The sequence below is a fragment of the Leucoraja erinacea genome, chromosome 19 (assembly GCF_028641065.1).
Source record: "Leucoraja erinacea ecotype New England chromosome 19, Leri_hhj_1, whole genome shotgun sequence".
Classification (NCBI taxonomy): domain Eukaryota; kingdom Metazoa; phylum Chordata; class Chondrichthyes; order Rajiformes; family Rajidae; genus Leucoraja; species Leucoraja erinaceus.
Genome location: NC_073395.1, coordinates 5840587 through 5853011, shown reverse-complemented (window position 1 = coordinate 5853011; position 12425 = coordinate 5840587). Strand labels below are relative to the sequence as shown.

At 43.2% G+C, this 12425-nt stretch overlaps 2 protein-coding genes across 3 annotated transcripts in view; one reads left to right on the top strand and one right to left on the bottom strand.

Moving 5' to 3' along the window:
• LOC129706142 (structural maintenance of chromosomes protein 1B-like) overlaps positions 1-12425 on the top strand; it is a 179686-nt gene that overhangs the window by 80897 nt on the left and 86364 nt on the right. The window lies entirely within an intron of this gene.
• fbln1 (fibulin 1) overlaps positions 1-12425 on the bottom strand; it is a 72559-nt gene that overhangs the window by 40865 nt on the left and 19269 nt on the right. For both annotated transcript variants that reach the window (XM_055650160.1, XM_055650159.1), the window contains exons 3-5: positions 10906-11035; positions 9334-9532; positions 6527-6583 (exon numbers count right to left, since the gene is read on the bottom strand). In XM_055650160.1, coding sequence (XP_055506135.1) covers positions 6527-6583; positions 9334-9532; positions 10906-11035 — 386 coding nt within the window. The remainder of the gene's footprint in view (positions 1-6526; positions 6584-9333; positions 9533-10905; positions 11036-12425) is intronic.

Here is a 12425-nt window from a genome sequence, read left to right as displayed (position 1 = left end):
AGGGGTTGATTTGCCTCGGTAGATTTTTGCTGGGAATATGACATTGGGGCTCCACGAATGTTGACAGGGATATAATAATAATAATAATAATAAGTTTATTTATATAGCACATTTATAGTCAATTTTCATTGTGCACCCAAAGTGCTTTACATAATTTAAAAATCAGTTCCATACAAAGCATAAAGATGGGTTAACAAAATAATAAAATGCATAAACAGGACACAACATGTAACATAAACATCCACCAAAGCATTCATCACTGTGGTGGAAGGCACAAAAAATTTTTGGCCGTCCTCCTCCCTTCCCCCCCCCCCCCCCCGTGGACAAGACCAGAGTCCAGAGTCCAGTCCAGGATCGGTCTTTCCTCACCGGAGACCGCGGCTTCAAGATTGTGTAGGCCGCAGGCCGGCGGTTGAGATTTAAAGTCCCCGCCGCAGCCAGAAGCACCGTAGACAGCAGGGCCGGCGGTCGAAGCTCCCCTCCAGGGGTGATGGTAAGTCCATTGCCGGGCCCGCGGTAGAAGTTATCCGCGGGCCGGCAATGGCGGCTTCTTCTTCCCCCGGGTCCCCCACGAGGGATCCCGGGCTGTAGACGTCGCAGCAGCTGGAACTCTGCAGACCGCGCGCGGCTTCAGGCTGCGACTTCAGGCTGCCAGCTGCCCCGGGCCAGTGAAACGGAGCACTCCCCTCCGGCGAGCCCCAGCGAGGGCTCACCCGCTCCACGCCGAGTCCACGCTGCGCCTGCCGCTGAAGCCCCGGGCACGTCTCCGGGAAATACCTCGCCGATCCTTGATGGTAGGCCACGGGGGAGGCGACCTGGAAAAAGTCGCCTCTCCATGGAGGAGGCGACCGAAGCGGTTTCCCCCTTACACCACCCACACCACCCCCCACACAAAACACAAAAAACCCCACTAAATACACACTTTAAAACATACTAAAAATCAAAAATAACATTGAAAGGCTGACGCGCTGCTGCCTTGGCTGCCGCCAGAACAGCGCCCCCTTCAATCAACCAGGGACGCAGGATGATGTAGAAGATTGTAAATTCTGTTAAGTATTGTGATAATTATATAGATCAAAGAAAGACATGAAAAGCAGTAACAGAGAATGGGTACGATCTAAGGCTAGCGACCCATCATACAAGCTTTACCTTGTATTTTGTACCCCATCCACAAATGGGGTTGTGCTTGAAAATGTTTCAAAAAATGGAAACAGAATCTGGTCTTTGAGGGGTTTACACTTTATAATGAGCTAAAATGGAACAGGAAAAAAAATAGAATGCTAATATCAAAATACCATTCATCTTTCTGAGGCAGTTTCAACAATGGAGGGGAGAAAATTAACAAAAGGTATTGGTCAAGAATATTAATTGATGATAATAGACAAAAGGTGAACCTAATAATAAGTAGTTGGATGCTGATTAGATTTGTAAGAAATAAAATTGTAAATGCATCCTGAAGAACATTTTTGACACAGAATTCTTGTCAAAATTGCAGTGTTGATTTTTGCCACAAGATGTCAGTAAATACCATTGCAAAGTGTAAAGGAAGGGAAAACTGAAAAAACTAACTCCTCAAGAAGATCATTTTTTACAGAAATAAATCTGTGTATGCTCAAGCATAAAACATGTCGTTTGTATTAGTATTTGAGATTCCTCATGATCATCCTTCAGATACTTGCACAGAAACTCCATCATTTACAAATGGGACAGAGAGGGGAGAACTTAACGAGGTTGAGAATGGACACAAGGAACTGCTGATGCCCCATTACAAAAAAAGATACAAAATGTCTTCAGCAGGTCAGGCAACGCTTTTAGACCCTTGACCCGAAATGTCACCTATCCATGTCCTCCATAGATGCTGCCTGCCCTGCTGTGTTACTCTTGCACTTTGACTTTTTTTGAGGAGATGGAGACTATTTTATTTTCTCTCCTACACGCAAAGATCATACTTATTTTCAGGAGATCTGAATGCAATTCACTTATTTGGACTGGGACACCAAAATGTGCGTCTGGCACATATTCTAAGCTTTTACACCCATTATTTTCATGCCCTATTAAAAGGCATCCAATGTCTCTTCACAAAAATAGGTCTAAACACAATACTATAATGTGTTTCTCTTCAAAAGCTCTTTACTAAAGGAAAATCTGTACATCTTTGGCGCAGCGGTAGAGTTGCTGCCTTACAGGGAATGCAACACCGGAAACCCTGGTTCGATCCCGCCTACAGGTGCTGTCTGTACAGAGTTTGTACGTTCTCTCCGTGACCTGCGTGGGTTTTCTCTGAGATCTTCAGTTTCCTCCCACACTCCAAAGATGTACAGATTTGTACGTTAATTGGCTTGGTGGATGTAGAAATTGTCTCTAATGTGTGTAGGATTGTGTTAATGTGCGGGGATTGCTAGTTGGCATGGACCTGGTGGACTGAAGGGCCTGTTTCTGCGCTGTATCTCTAAATTAAACTAAACTATTAATAATTGTACTTCCGGTGGCGCTGGTGCCAGCAGCCTCCACCTACAGCCCGGTATCTTTTTGTTTTTTTGTTTATTTAGTTATGTAAAAGTGTGTTTTTTTGTGTTTTTTTGGCGTTTTTATGTGGGGGAAGAGGGCACGGTGCGGGGGATACCGTACTTCAGCCGCTTCCTGATGAGGACGCGACTATTATTCGAGTCGCGTCCTCCCCCCCCCCACAGCGGCCTACCTACCTGGATTGGGGCGGCCTTTCCTGCCGTGATCGACCGGAGCTCCAGCAGCGGCGGGACAGCACTGGAACATCGCGGGGCTGGTGATGCCTTACCGGGGGTCGCCGTTTGGAGCCCGGAGTGCTGGACCTGCTGCACCAACATCACGGAGCTGCGGTTTGCGGAGCTCCCAACGCGGGCAGCGCTGACTAATCAACGCGGGGTCCTGTGACTCTGCCCGGCTCGACCTGCGGACTCGGGAGCTGCAGACTCCGGCAGCGGGAGGCGGCTGATCAGAAGGTCCGGGCCGCTGAGGAGGAGGCTGCTCACCGTCGGGGTTCGGCGTCGGTGTTCCACCAGCCCGGCGTGAGGGCCTGAACATCGGGCCACCCGGGGCGGCGACTGCGGGTGCTTGGAAGGCCCCGTCCACGGATGAGCACGGAGGGGAGGCTGGCTGGACTATGGTGCCGTCCTCACCTGGGTGCCATTTATGTTATGTTGTGTTGTGGACTTCTGTATTTGTGCTTTTTAAAAAAATTTTAATTCAATTTCAATTTTATTTTTAATATGTTTTATTATTTATTTATTATTTATTTTTATAATTTCTTTGTGATTTTTTTTAATGATACTGCCTGTAAGGAAAATTCATTTCGTTGTCTCAAATTGAGACAATGACAATAAATTTGAATACGAATACAATACAATAAGTTAAGAAGTACAAAAAATTATGTTTGGTGTGCGAATGTGGCTGCCATTCCCTGGTGGTGTTATTCTAATGATGGTTTGAGATGAATGACCAATCTGTTGCTTTTGTTGAGGTTTAGCCCGGCCCATAGGCGCTTCATCATTCAGGTTAATGAAGTATGGGTTTTTGTAGTCATATACTGTAACTATGGATCTTTCAATAAATTACTTGAAAAAGCGGACAACATTTTGTATTTAGAGCCGGAAGGAGTGAGGACAGTGCTGATACATTTCCACAAACCTTTCCGGTTTTAAATGCAGAGTTGCTTTAATCCTACATTTGATTTAGTATACTGCCCTTATTGCACATCTATGCTGTCTGAGATTCCAGCAAATGACCCTTGGTCAACCTTCATTCCTGTTCACAGAATAGACATGATCATTAAATATGATATTTTATATGGATGCCAGCAGTGGCATGTGGGGAGGTGGAAACTGAAAAACAATTGGACCTTCCATTTCCTCAGGTGCTGATTAACTTGCTGTTCACTTCCAGATCTCCCAAAATGTCAGGTTATGGTTTTTTTTAAGTTTAATTTCTTTCCGTAATTTCTTGTGTGTCATAGCACAGGAGGCACGTTGAAGCAAGATATTTTTTTGTTAATTCATTTTTAAAATACAGTTTTATTGCATCCATGTTAGGAAATGGTTGCATTGTGTTTTCCATGAAGGCACCCAATATAATGGACACGGGTGATTGCTGGTTTTACAAATCCAAAATATAACTTGTTCATACATAACCGTATACCAATTACAGCACGGAAACAGGCCATCTTGACCCTTCTAGTCCGTGCCGAACACGTATTCTCCCCTAGTCCCATATACCTGCGCTCAGACCATAACCCTCATTCCGTTCCCGTCCATATAACTATCCAATTTATTTTAAAATGATAAAAACGAACCTGCCTCCACCACCTTCACTGGAAGCTCATTCCACACAGCCACCACTCTCTGAGTAAAGAAGTTCCCCCTCATGTTACCCCTAAACTTCTGTCCCTTAATTCTCAAGTCATGTCCCCTTGTTTGAATCTTCCCTACTCTCAGTGGGAAAAGCTTATCCACGTCAACTCTGTCTATCCCTCTCATCATTTTAAAGACCTCTATCAAGTCCCCCCTAACCTTCTGCGCTCCAAAGAATAAAGCCCTAACTTGTTCAACCTTTCTCTGTAACTTAGTTGCTGAAACCCAGGCAACATTCTAGTAAATCTCCTCTGTACTCTCTCTATTTTGTTGACATCCTTCCTATAATTAGGCGACCAAAATTGTACACCATACTCCAGAATTGGCCTCACCAATGCCTTGTACAATTTTAACATTACATCCCAACTTCTATACTCAATGCTCTGATTTATAAAGGCCAGCACACCAAAAGCTTTCTTTACCACCCTATCTACATGAAATTCTACTTTCAGGGAACTGTGCACAGTTATTCCCAAATCCCTCTGTTCACCTGCATTCTTCAATTCCCTACCATTTACCATGTACGTCCTATTTTGATTTGTCGTGCCAAGATGTAGCACCTCACACTTATCAGCATTAAACTCCATCTGCCATCTTTCAGCCCACTCTTCCAACTGGCATAAATCTCTCTGTAGACTTTGAAAATCTACTTCATTATCCACAACCCCACCTATCTTAGTATCATCTGAATACTTACTAATCCAATTTACCACACCATCATTCAGATCATTGATATACTTGACAAACAACAGTGGACCCAACACAGATCCCTGTGGTACCCCACTAGTCACTGGCCTCCAACCTGACAAACAACCATCCACCATTACTCTCTGGACTCTCCCATTCAGCCACTGTTGAATCCATCTTGCTACTCCACCATTAATACCCAACCATTGATCCTTCTTAACCAACCTTCCATGAGGAACCTTGTCAAAGGCCTTACTGAAGTCCATATATACAACATCCACTGCTTTACCCTCATCAATTTCCCGAGTAACCTCTTCAAAAAATTCAAGATGATTAGTCAAACATGACCTTCCAGGCACAAATCCATGTTGACTGTTCCTAATCAGACCCTGTTTATCCAGATGCTTATATATATTATTTCTAAGTATCCTTTCCATTAATTTGCCCACCACTGACGTCAAACTAACAGGTCTATAATTGCTAGGTTTACTCTTAGACCCCTTTTTAAACAATGGAACAACATGCGCAGTATGCCAATCCTCCGGTACTATTCCCGTTTCTAATGACATTTGAAATATTTCTGTCATAGCCCCTGCTATTTCTACACTAACTTCCCTCAATGTCCTAGGGAATATCCTGTCCGGACCTGGAGACTTATCCACTTTTATATTTCTCAAAAGTGTCAGTACTTCCTCGTCTTTGAATCTCATAGTTTCCATAGCTACTCTACTTGTTTCCCTTACCTCACATAATTCAATATCCTTCTCCTTGGTGAATACCGAAGAAAAGAAATTGTTCAATATCTCCCCCATCTCTTTTGGCTCTGCAGATAGCTGTCCATTCTGACTCTCTAATGGACCAATTGTATCCCTCGTTATCCTTTTGCTATTAATATAGCTGTAGAAACCCTTTGGATTTACTTTCACCTTACTTGCCAAAGCAACCTCATATCTTCTTTTAGCTTTTCTAATTTCTTTCTTAATATTCTTTTTACATTCTTTATACTCCTCAGGCACCTCATTTACTCCATGCTGCCTATAATTATTGTAGATCTCTCTCTTTTTCCGAACCAAGTATCCAATTTCCCTTGAAAACCATGGCTCTTTCCAATTTTTACTATTTCCTTTCAACCGAACAGGGACATAAAGATTCTGTACTCTTAAAATTTCACCTTTAAATGTACTCCATTTCTCTTCCACATCTTTCCCATAAAACAAACTGTCCCAATTTACTCCTTTTAAATCCTTTCACATCTCCTCAAAGTTAGCCTCTCTCCAATCAAAAATCTCAACCCTAGGTCCAGTTCTGACCCTCTCCATACACTACCCTCCCAACACAATATGTGTTGTTTCACTACATGATGAACAAATAGTGTTGTGGATCTGTGAAAGAAAGGAGATATGTGTGTGTAATATCTCGCCATGTGAATGGATTCAATATCAAGGACATTTCCATACCTCTACAACGGTCATTCAGGAATGGATCCTCCTGTTCTGGCTTTCTGATTTCATGACCTGGAAATAAAATTCAGGTGTAAATGAACATCTTTGGCGAGAGAGTATTCCACATTTCAAAGACGATCAGATTATAGGGAGGAGACTAAATGTAATAGAAAGTAATTGCAGATGCTGGTTTATACCAAAGATAGACACAAAATGCTGGAGTAACCCAGCTGCCTGACCCGCTGGAGTAACGGATCAGGCAGCATTTCTAGAGACAATGGATAGGTGACGTTTCGAGTCAAAACTATATGGCAAACGTCATTTTCTGCTGAATGCAAAATCCAAGTTAAGATATTGATCCTTGAATGTTCTTCAACTTTAAGATTTTGATTTCTGACATTATAAGAGTCTTTTGGATATCTTGGCATTATGTTCAGTACAGAGCCTTCCCGTCACCAAAGGATAGGCACATTATGTATGCAGGTTGTCCCTTTTTCCTATTTCACAAAATGCACTTCTTTAAAGATTGCTCAATGTAATTATACATTAGAGCTTCGCGCTAACAAAAATAAAAATTCACTGGTAACAATTTTAGTACTTGAATATGCACAGGTTCACTTTGCTGATCATTACTTGTAGAGAATGTATAGACAACAAGACTCCTTCTTCAGTAGAATCCCTGTCTGGGAATTTCTGTCTGGAGGCTGTTAAGTTCAGCCCTGGGCGATTGTCACATAATCATGCTACCAAATAGCGACGGTGGAGTGCGATCTTTTCCTGCCCTCTCGAATGGAGCTTAGAAGAGATCTAACTTTGATAAAAGAGGAATGAGCAAATGTTTTTTTTAAACAAAGTTTCCCCACGCATAAGCGCATTATTTTGTTGCACAATAAATGGTACCATTGAGTCTGACAGTGAGAACTGTCATTCATTATCAGTAGCATGAAGGATTACAACGGGCTTGGTGATTGTATCTCTTGTTAATGAGCTATCAGTCTATGGTATGTAGTAGGTAGCTACAGTGGAGCCCAGAATTAGCATTTCACTTTTTTTTAAATCACTTGCATACTGCCTGAGAATTTGTTTTAAAAGTACTCTGCTTGTTAGAAAGAGTTGAACTGATAAAAGAAGTAGCCAATTTTTATTTTATCTGGGGGAAAAGTGCTTTTAGGTTTTGGTTTAGTTCAGTTTAGTTTAGAGATACAGTGCAAAAACAGGCCTGTCGGCCCACTGATTCCGTACCGACCAGCGATCCCCACACATTAACATTACCCTACACACCCTAACATCACCCTACACACACTCGGGACAATACTAAGCCAAGAAACCTACAAACCTCTACATCTTTGGGGTGTGGGAGGAAACCGAAGATCTCGGAGTAAACCCACGCTGTCACGGGGAGGACGTACAAGCTCCGTACAGACAGCACCCGTAGTTGGGATCGAACCCGGGTCTCTGGGGCTGCAAGTGCTGTAATGCAGCAACTCCCCGCTGCGCCACCGTGCCTACCTTTTATTATTTATTGATTAATTTGAAAATTCTTCATCACAAAGAACTCCATCGCATTTGGAGTTAGTTGTGGTGCTTAACTTCACAGCAATAATTGCAATTGCAGCTGTGGGTTAGCATAACTTTCAATAGTTACATCAATTTGGGTAATTTAATGGAAGAGTGTTTTCATTGATATCAAGCGAACAGCCAGCTATTCTTCAAAATGGTTCCTCAGCTCTTCGGTGATCATCTGATTATAGAGCTAGTCAAACAACATGGAAACAGGCCCTTTAGCCAACTTGCCCATGCTGACCTAGATGTCCCATCTACACTACTCCCACCTGCCCATGTTTGACTAAACCTGGCCTATACATGCACCTCTCCAAATGTCTTTTAAATGTTGAACAAACACGTGGACAAACAGTGCTGGAGTAACTCAGAATTATGGGACAGAGAATTCCTACTGAGAGAAGAAATATTTCGAAAACCTCAGATTTAAATGACCAGCCTCTTATTTTGCAACTCTGTCCCCTTGTTGATAAGATTCAAGATTCAAGATTCAAGGAAGTTTATTGTCATGTGTCCCAGATAGGACAATGAAATTCTTGCTTTGCTTCAGCACAACAGAACATAGTAGACATAAATAAATACAGAACAGAACAGATCAGTGTGACCATATACCAATGAATATATATATATACACACATAAATAAATGGATAAAGTGCAATGGGCTATTAATGATCAGAGTTTTGTTTGAGTTGAGTTTAATAGCCTGATGACTGTGGGGAAGTAGCAATTCCTGAACCTGGTTATTGCAGTCTTCAGGCTCCTGTACCTTCTACCTGAAGGCAGCAGGGAGATGAGTGAGTGACCAGGATGGTGTGGGTCCTTGATGATGCTGGCAGCCTTTTTGAGGCAGTGACTGCGATGGATCCCCTCAATGGTAGGGAGGGTCAGAGCTGATGATAACGCATCACAAGTAAAAACATCTTAACATCCACCCTGCCAAGCTCCTTTAGGATCTTTAGATGTTTGAATAAGGTTCTTCCAAACTCTAAGGAACAAACCAAAACTGTCTAGTCTCTTATGATAGAGCAACCTCTCATCCCTGTAATTAGTCTGGTGAATCTCCTCTGGACTGCCTCCATTGCTACTATCTCTTTTTTTTTTAAGTACGGGGACCAAAACTGTGCACGGTATTCCATGTGTGGCCTCGCTAACTGCAATAAATTCTTCAATCAAGACCGAGAAGTCTTACTTTCAGCTAAATTGAAGTTTAAAATAAGCATTTATGGCCACTAGATCCACTGCTTACTTCTTGTAATTTTACCTGGGCTCTGGTTGTGCGCATTTCGGGCTGAATTTTCTGCTGTATGGTTGCTGGTAAATGGATTGTTGATGTCTTCCTCACCTCCTACGCAGCATGCTCTGTAAACCTGTCCACAGTGGTATCCCAGAGCATGATTTGCTTCACAACTATGTCCATTCATTTTAGCTGCTTTACCAAGATGACAGCATTGACAACATATCTGTAAAAGCAAAAATGAGAAGGATCAATATATATGCATTCTCTCCCTTTAACTGTCTTCACAAAAGCAAGGAGGGGATAGAGTGCGATTAGGCATAAAATTAGGCAGGTCTGATTTCATCTTTTACTAAATTAATCCCAAAATCTCTTAACATACGAACCATTTCTCCTAATTACTTCCACACTTCATTGATGATAAAACAGTTAAAAAAAAATGAAATCCTCTTCTCTGGCAAGCAGCCCAGTAAATATCATCAGCTCACCAATGTCATGTAAATGGAATGTGTTCAAGAAGGAACTGCAGATGCTGGAAGATCGAAGGTACACAACAATGCTGGAGAAACTCAGCGGGTGCAGCAGCATCTATGGAGCGAAGGAAATAGGCGACGTTTCGGGCCGAAACCCTTCTTCAGACTGATGGGGGGTGAGAGGGGAGAAGGAAGGAAAAAGGGGAGGAGGAGGAGGAGCCCGAGGGCGGGGGGATGGGAGGAGACAGCTTGAGGGTTAAGGAAGGGGAGGAGACAGCAAGGGCTAGCAAAATTGGGAGAATTCAACGTTAATGCCATCAGGACACAAGCTACCCAGGCGGAATATGAGGTGCTGTTCCTCCAATTTCCAGTGTTGCTCACTCTGGCAATGGAGGAGACCCAGGACAGAGAGGTCGGATTGGGAATGGGAGGGGGAGTCGAAGTGCTGAGCCACCGGGAGTTCAGGTAGGTTATTGCGGACAGAGCGGAGGTGTTCGGCGAAACGATCGCCCAACCTCCGCTTAGTCTCCCCGATGTAGATCAGCTGACATCTAGAGCAGCGGATGCAGTAGATGAGGTTGGAGGAGATACAGGTGAACCTTTGTCGCATCTGGAACGACTGCTTGGGTCCTTGAATGGAGTCGAGGGGGGAGGTGAAGGGACAGGTGTTGCATTTCTCGCAGTTGCAACGGAAAGTGCCCGGGGAGGGGGTGGTACGGGAGGGAAGGGAAGAATTGACAAGGGAGTTGCGGAGGGAGCGGTCTTTGCGGAAGGCAGACATAGGGGGCGATGGGAAGATGTGGCGAGTGGTGGGGTCACGTTGGAGGTGGCGGAAATGGCAGAGGATTATGTGTTGTATTTGCCGGCTGGTGGGGTGAAAGGTGAGGACCAGGGGGACTCTGCCCTTGTTGCGAGTGCGGGGATGGGGAGAGAGAGCAGTGTTGCGTGGTATGGATGAGACATGTAAATGGAATGCTGGGGCTTGTGAGTCCAAACAGCTAAATGAGATCCTTTCTCCCATTCAGTGATTATATTCAAATAATTAAACTCAACATCCTTCGTTAAACATTGTGCAGTCAAAATCTCGTGGTTTGTCAAGATCTTTGGAAGGGAAAATATGCATTACCTTAGCAGTGTCGCATTGGTCGTTGGCAGTGTTAAATGTCGTGCATGCATGATTTTCTCTGGCCACGTTTATGCCATCTTCACAGTGGTTCTCCTCCAGCTTTACTCGACAACATTGTTCCTTTGCTATTCTGCAATGTGGAATTTGGGAAATTTTAATCTCCTTACAAAACAGGAAACAGAGGTAAAAGTCAGCCAAGTTTTAGAAGTATTTTGTGACTTCATTAACAAGGCCTGTTAAGGATTGATCAATGCCACATGTTATTACTCTATATAAGGGAAAGATTGCTGAAACCGAGAAAGATTTTAACCGTAATTGCATTGTACTAAATGAGAGCTTTCAAAAAGAAAATAGTAAGATAAGAAATATAACCATCAGATTAAAGAAAAAAAAACTGTGCACTAACAATCTGTGGATAAAACCATGATAACAAATGATTGCTTCCTACATAACTCTTTTTCTGACTTCCCACAAGTCACGTTCTACATCCAGTCTATTGGGTATTAGTTGTCCCAAGTCCAGCCTTATGCCACTGAACATTGAGAAAATTGTTCTGGAAAGTCAAGGAAAATACCTAGGATGACATGTCCACCAATATTCTTTGACTGAGACTTTTTGTGCACGCATAACAGGAGTAGTAATAAAAAGTACGGGCTTATTTACTCCCATCCAAAAAATAGACACAATCTTTAGTTTAGTTTACAGCACGGAAACAGGTCCTTCAGACCACCGAGTCCACGCCAACCAGCGAACCTGCACACTAACACTATCCTACATACACTAGGGACAATTAACAATTTAACCAAGCCAATAATCTTCAAACAAACCTGTATGTCTTTGGAGTGTGAGAGGAAAGCAGACAACCCGGAGAAAACCCACGCAGGTCACGGGGAGAAAGTACAAACTCCGTACAGACAAGCACCCGTAGTTAGGATCGAACCCGGGTCTCTGGCGCTATAAGGCAGCAACTCTACCGCTGCGCCACAATGTTGCCCATAAAACCGGTCAACAAATTTCCGACAATAGAACCCAAGGACCAATCCTTCAGAATGCACAATACACTGAGGATTGTCATTGTTTCTAATGGAACTCCCATTGCTCCCATCACCTGCAATCTGTCCATCCAGTAGCATAGGATCCCATCAATGTCACTGGGGATTCCCGATTAGAGGGAAAAGGTCATGATTTTTTTAATTAATTGGAAATGTCAAAGACTAGAGAGCAAAGAGGGACATGATTTTTTAAATTAATTGGACATGTCAAAGACTAGAGAGCAAAGAGGGACAGAGTAAAAAGGAGATATGTGGGGCAAGTATTTATTTGCACGGAGCACAGTGGGTGCTGAGAACGCATTTGCCAGGGATGCTGGAGGAGGAAGATACGATACTTGTTTTTAAGAGACTTTTAGATAGGCACATTACCAATGGAGGAAATGGCAGGATATGGATTAGAAACATAGAAACATGGAAAATTGGTGCAGGAGGCCATTCGGCCCTTCGAGCCAGCACCCCTATTGAATA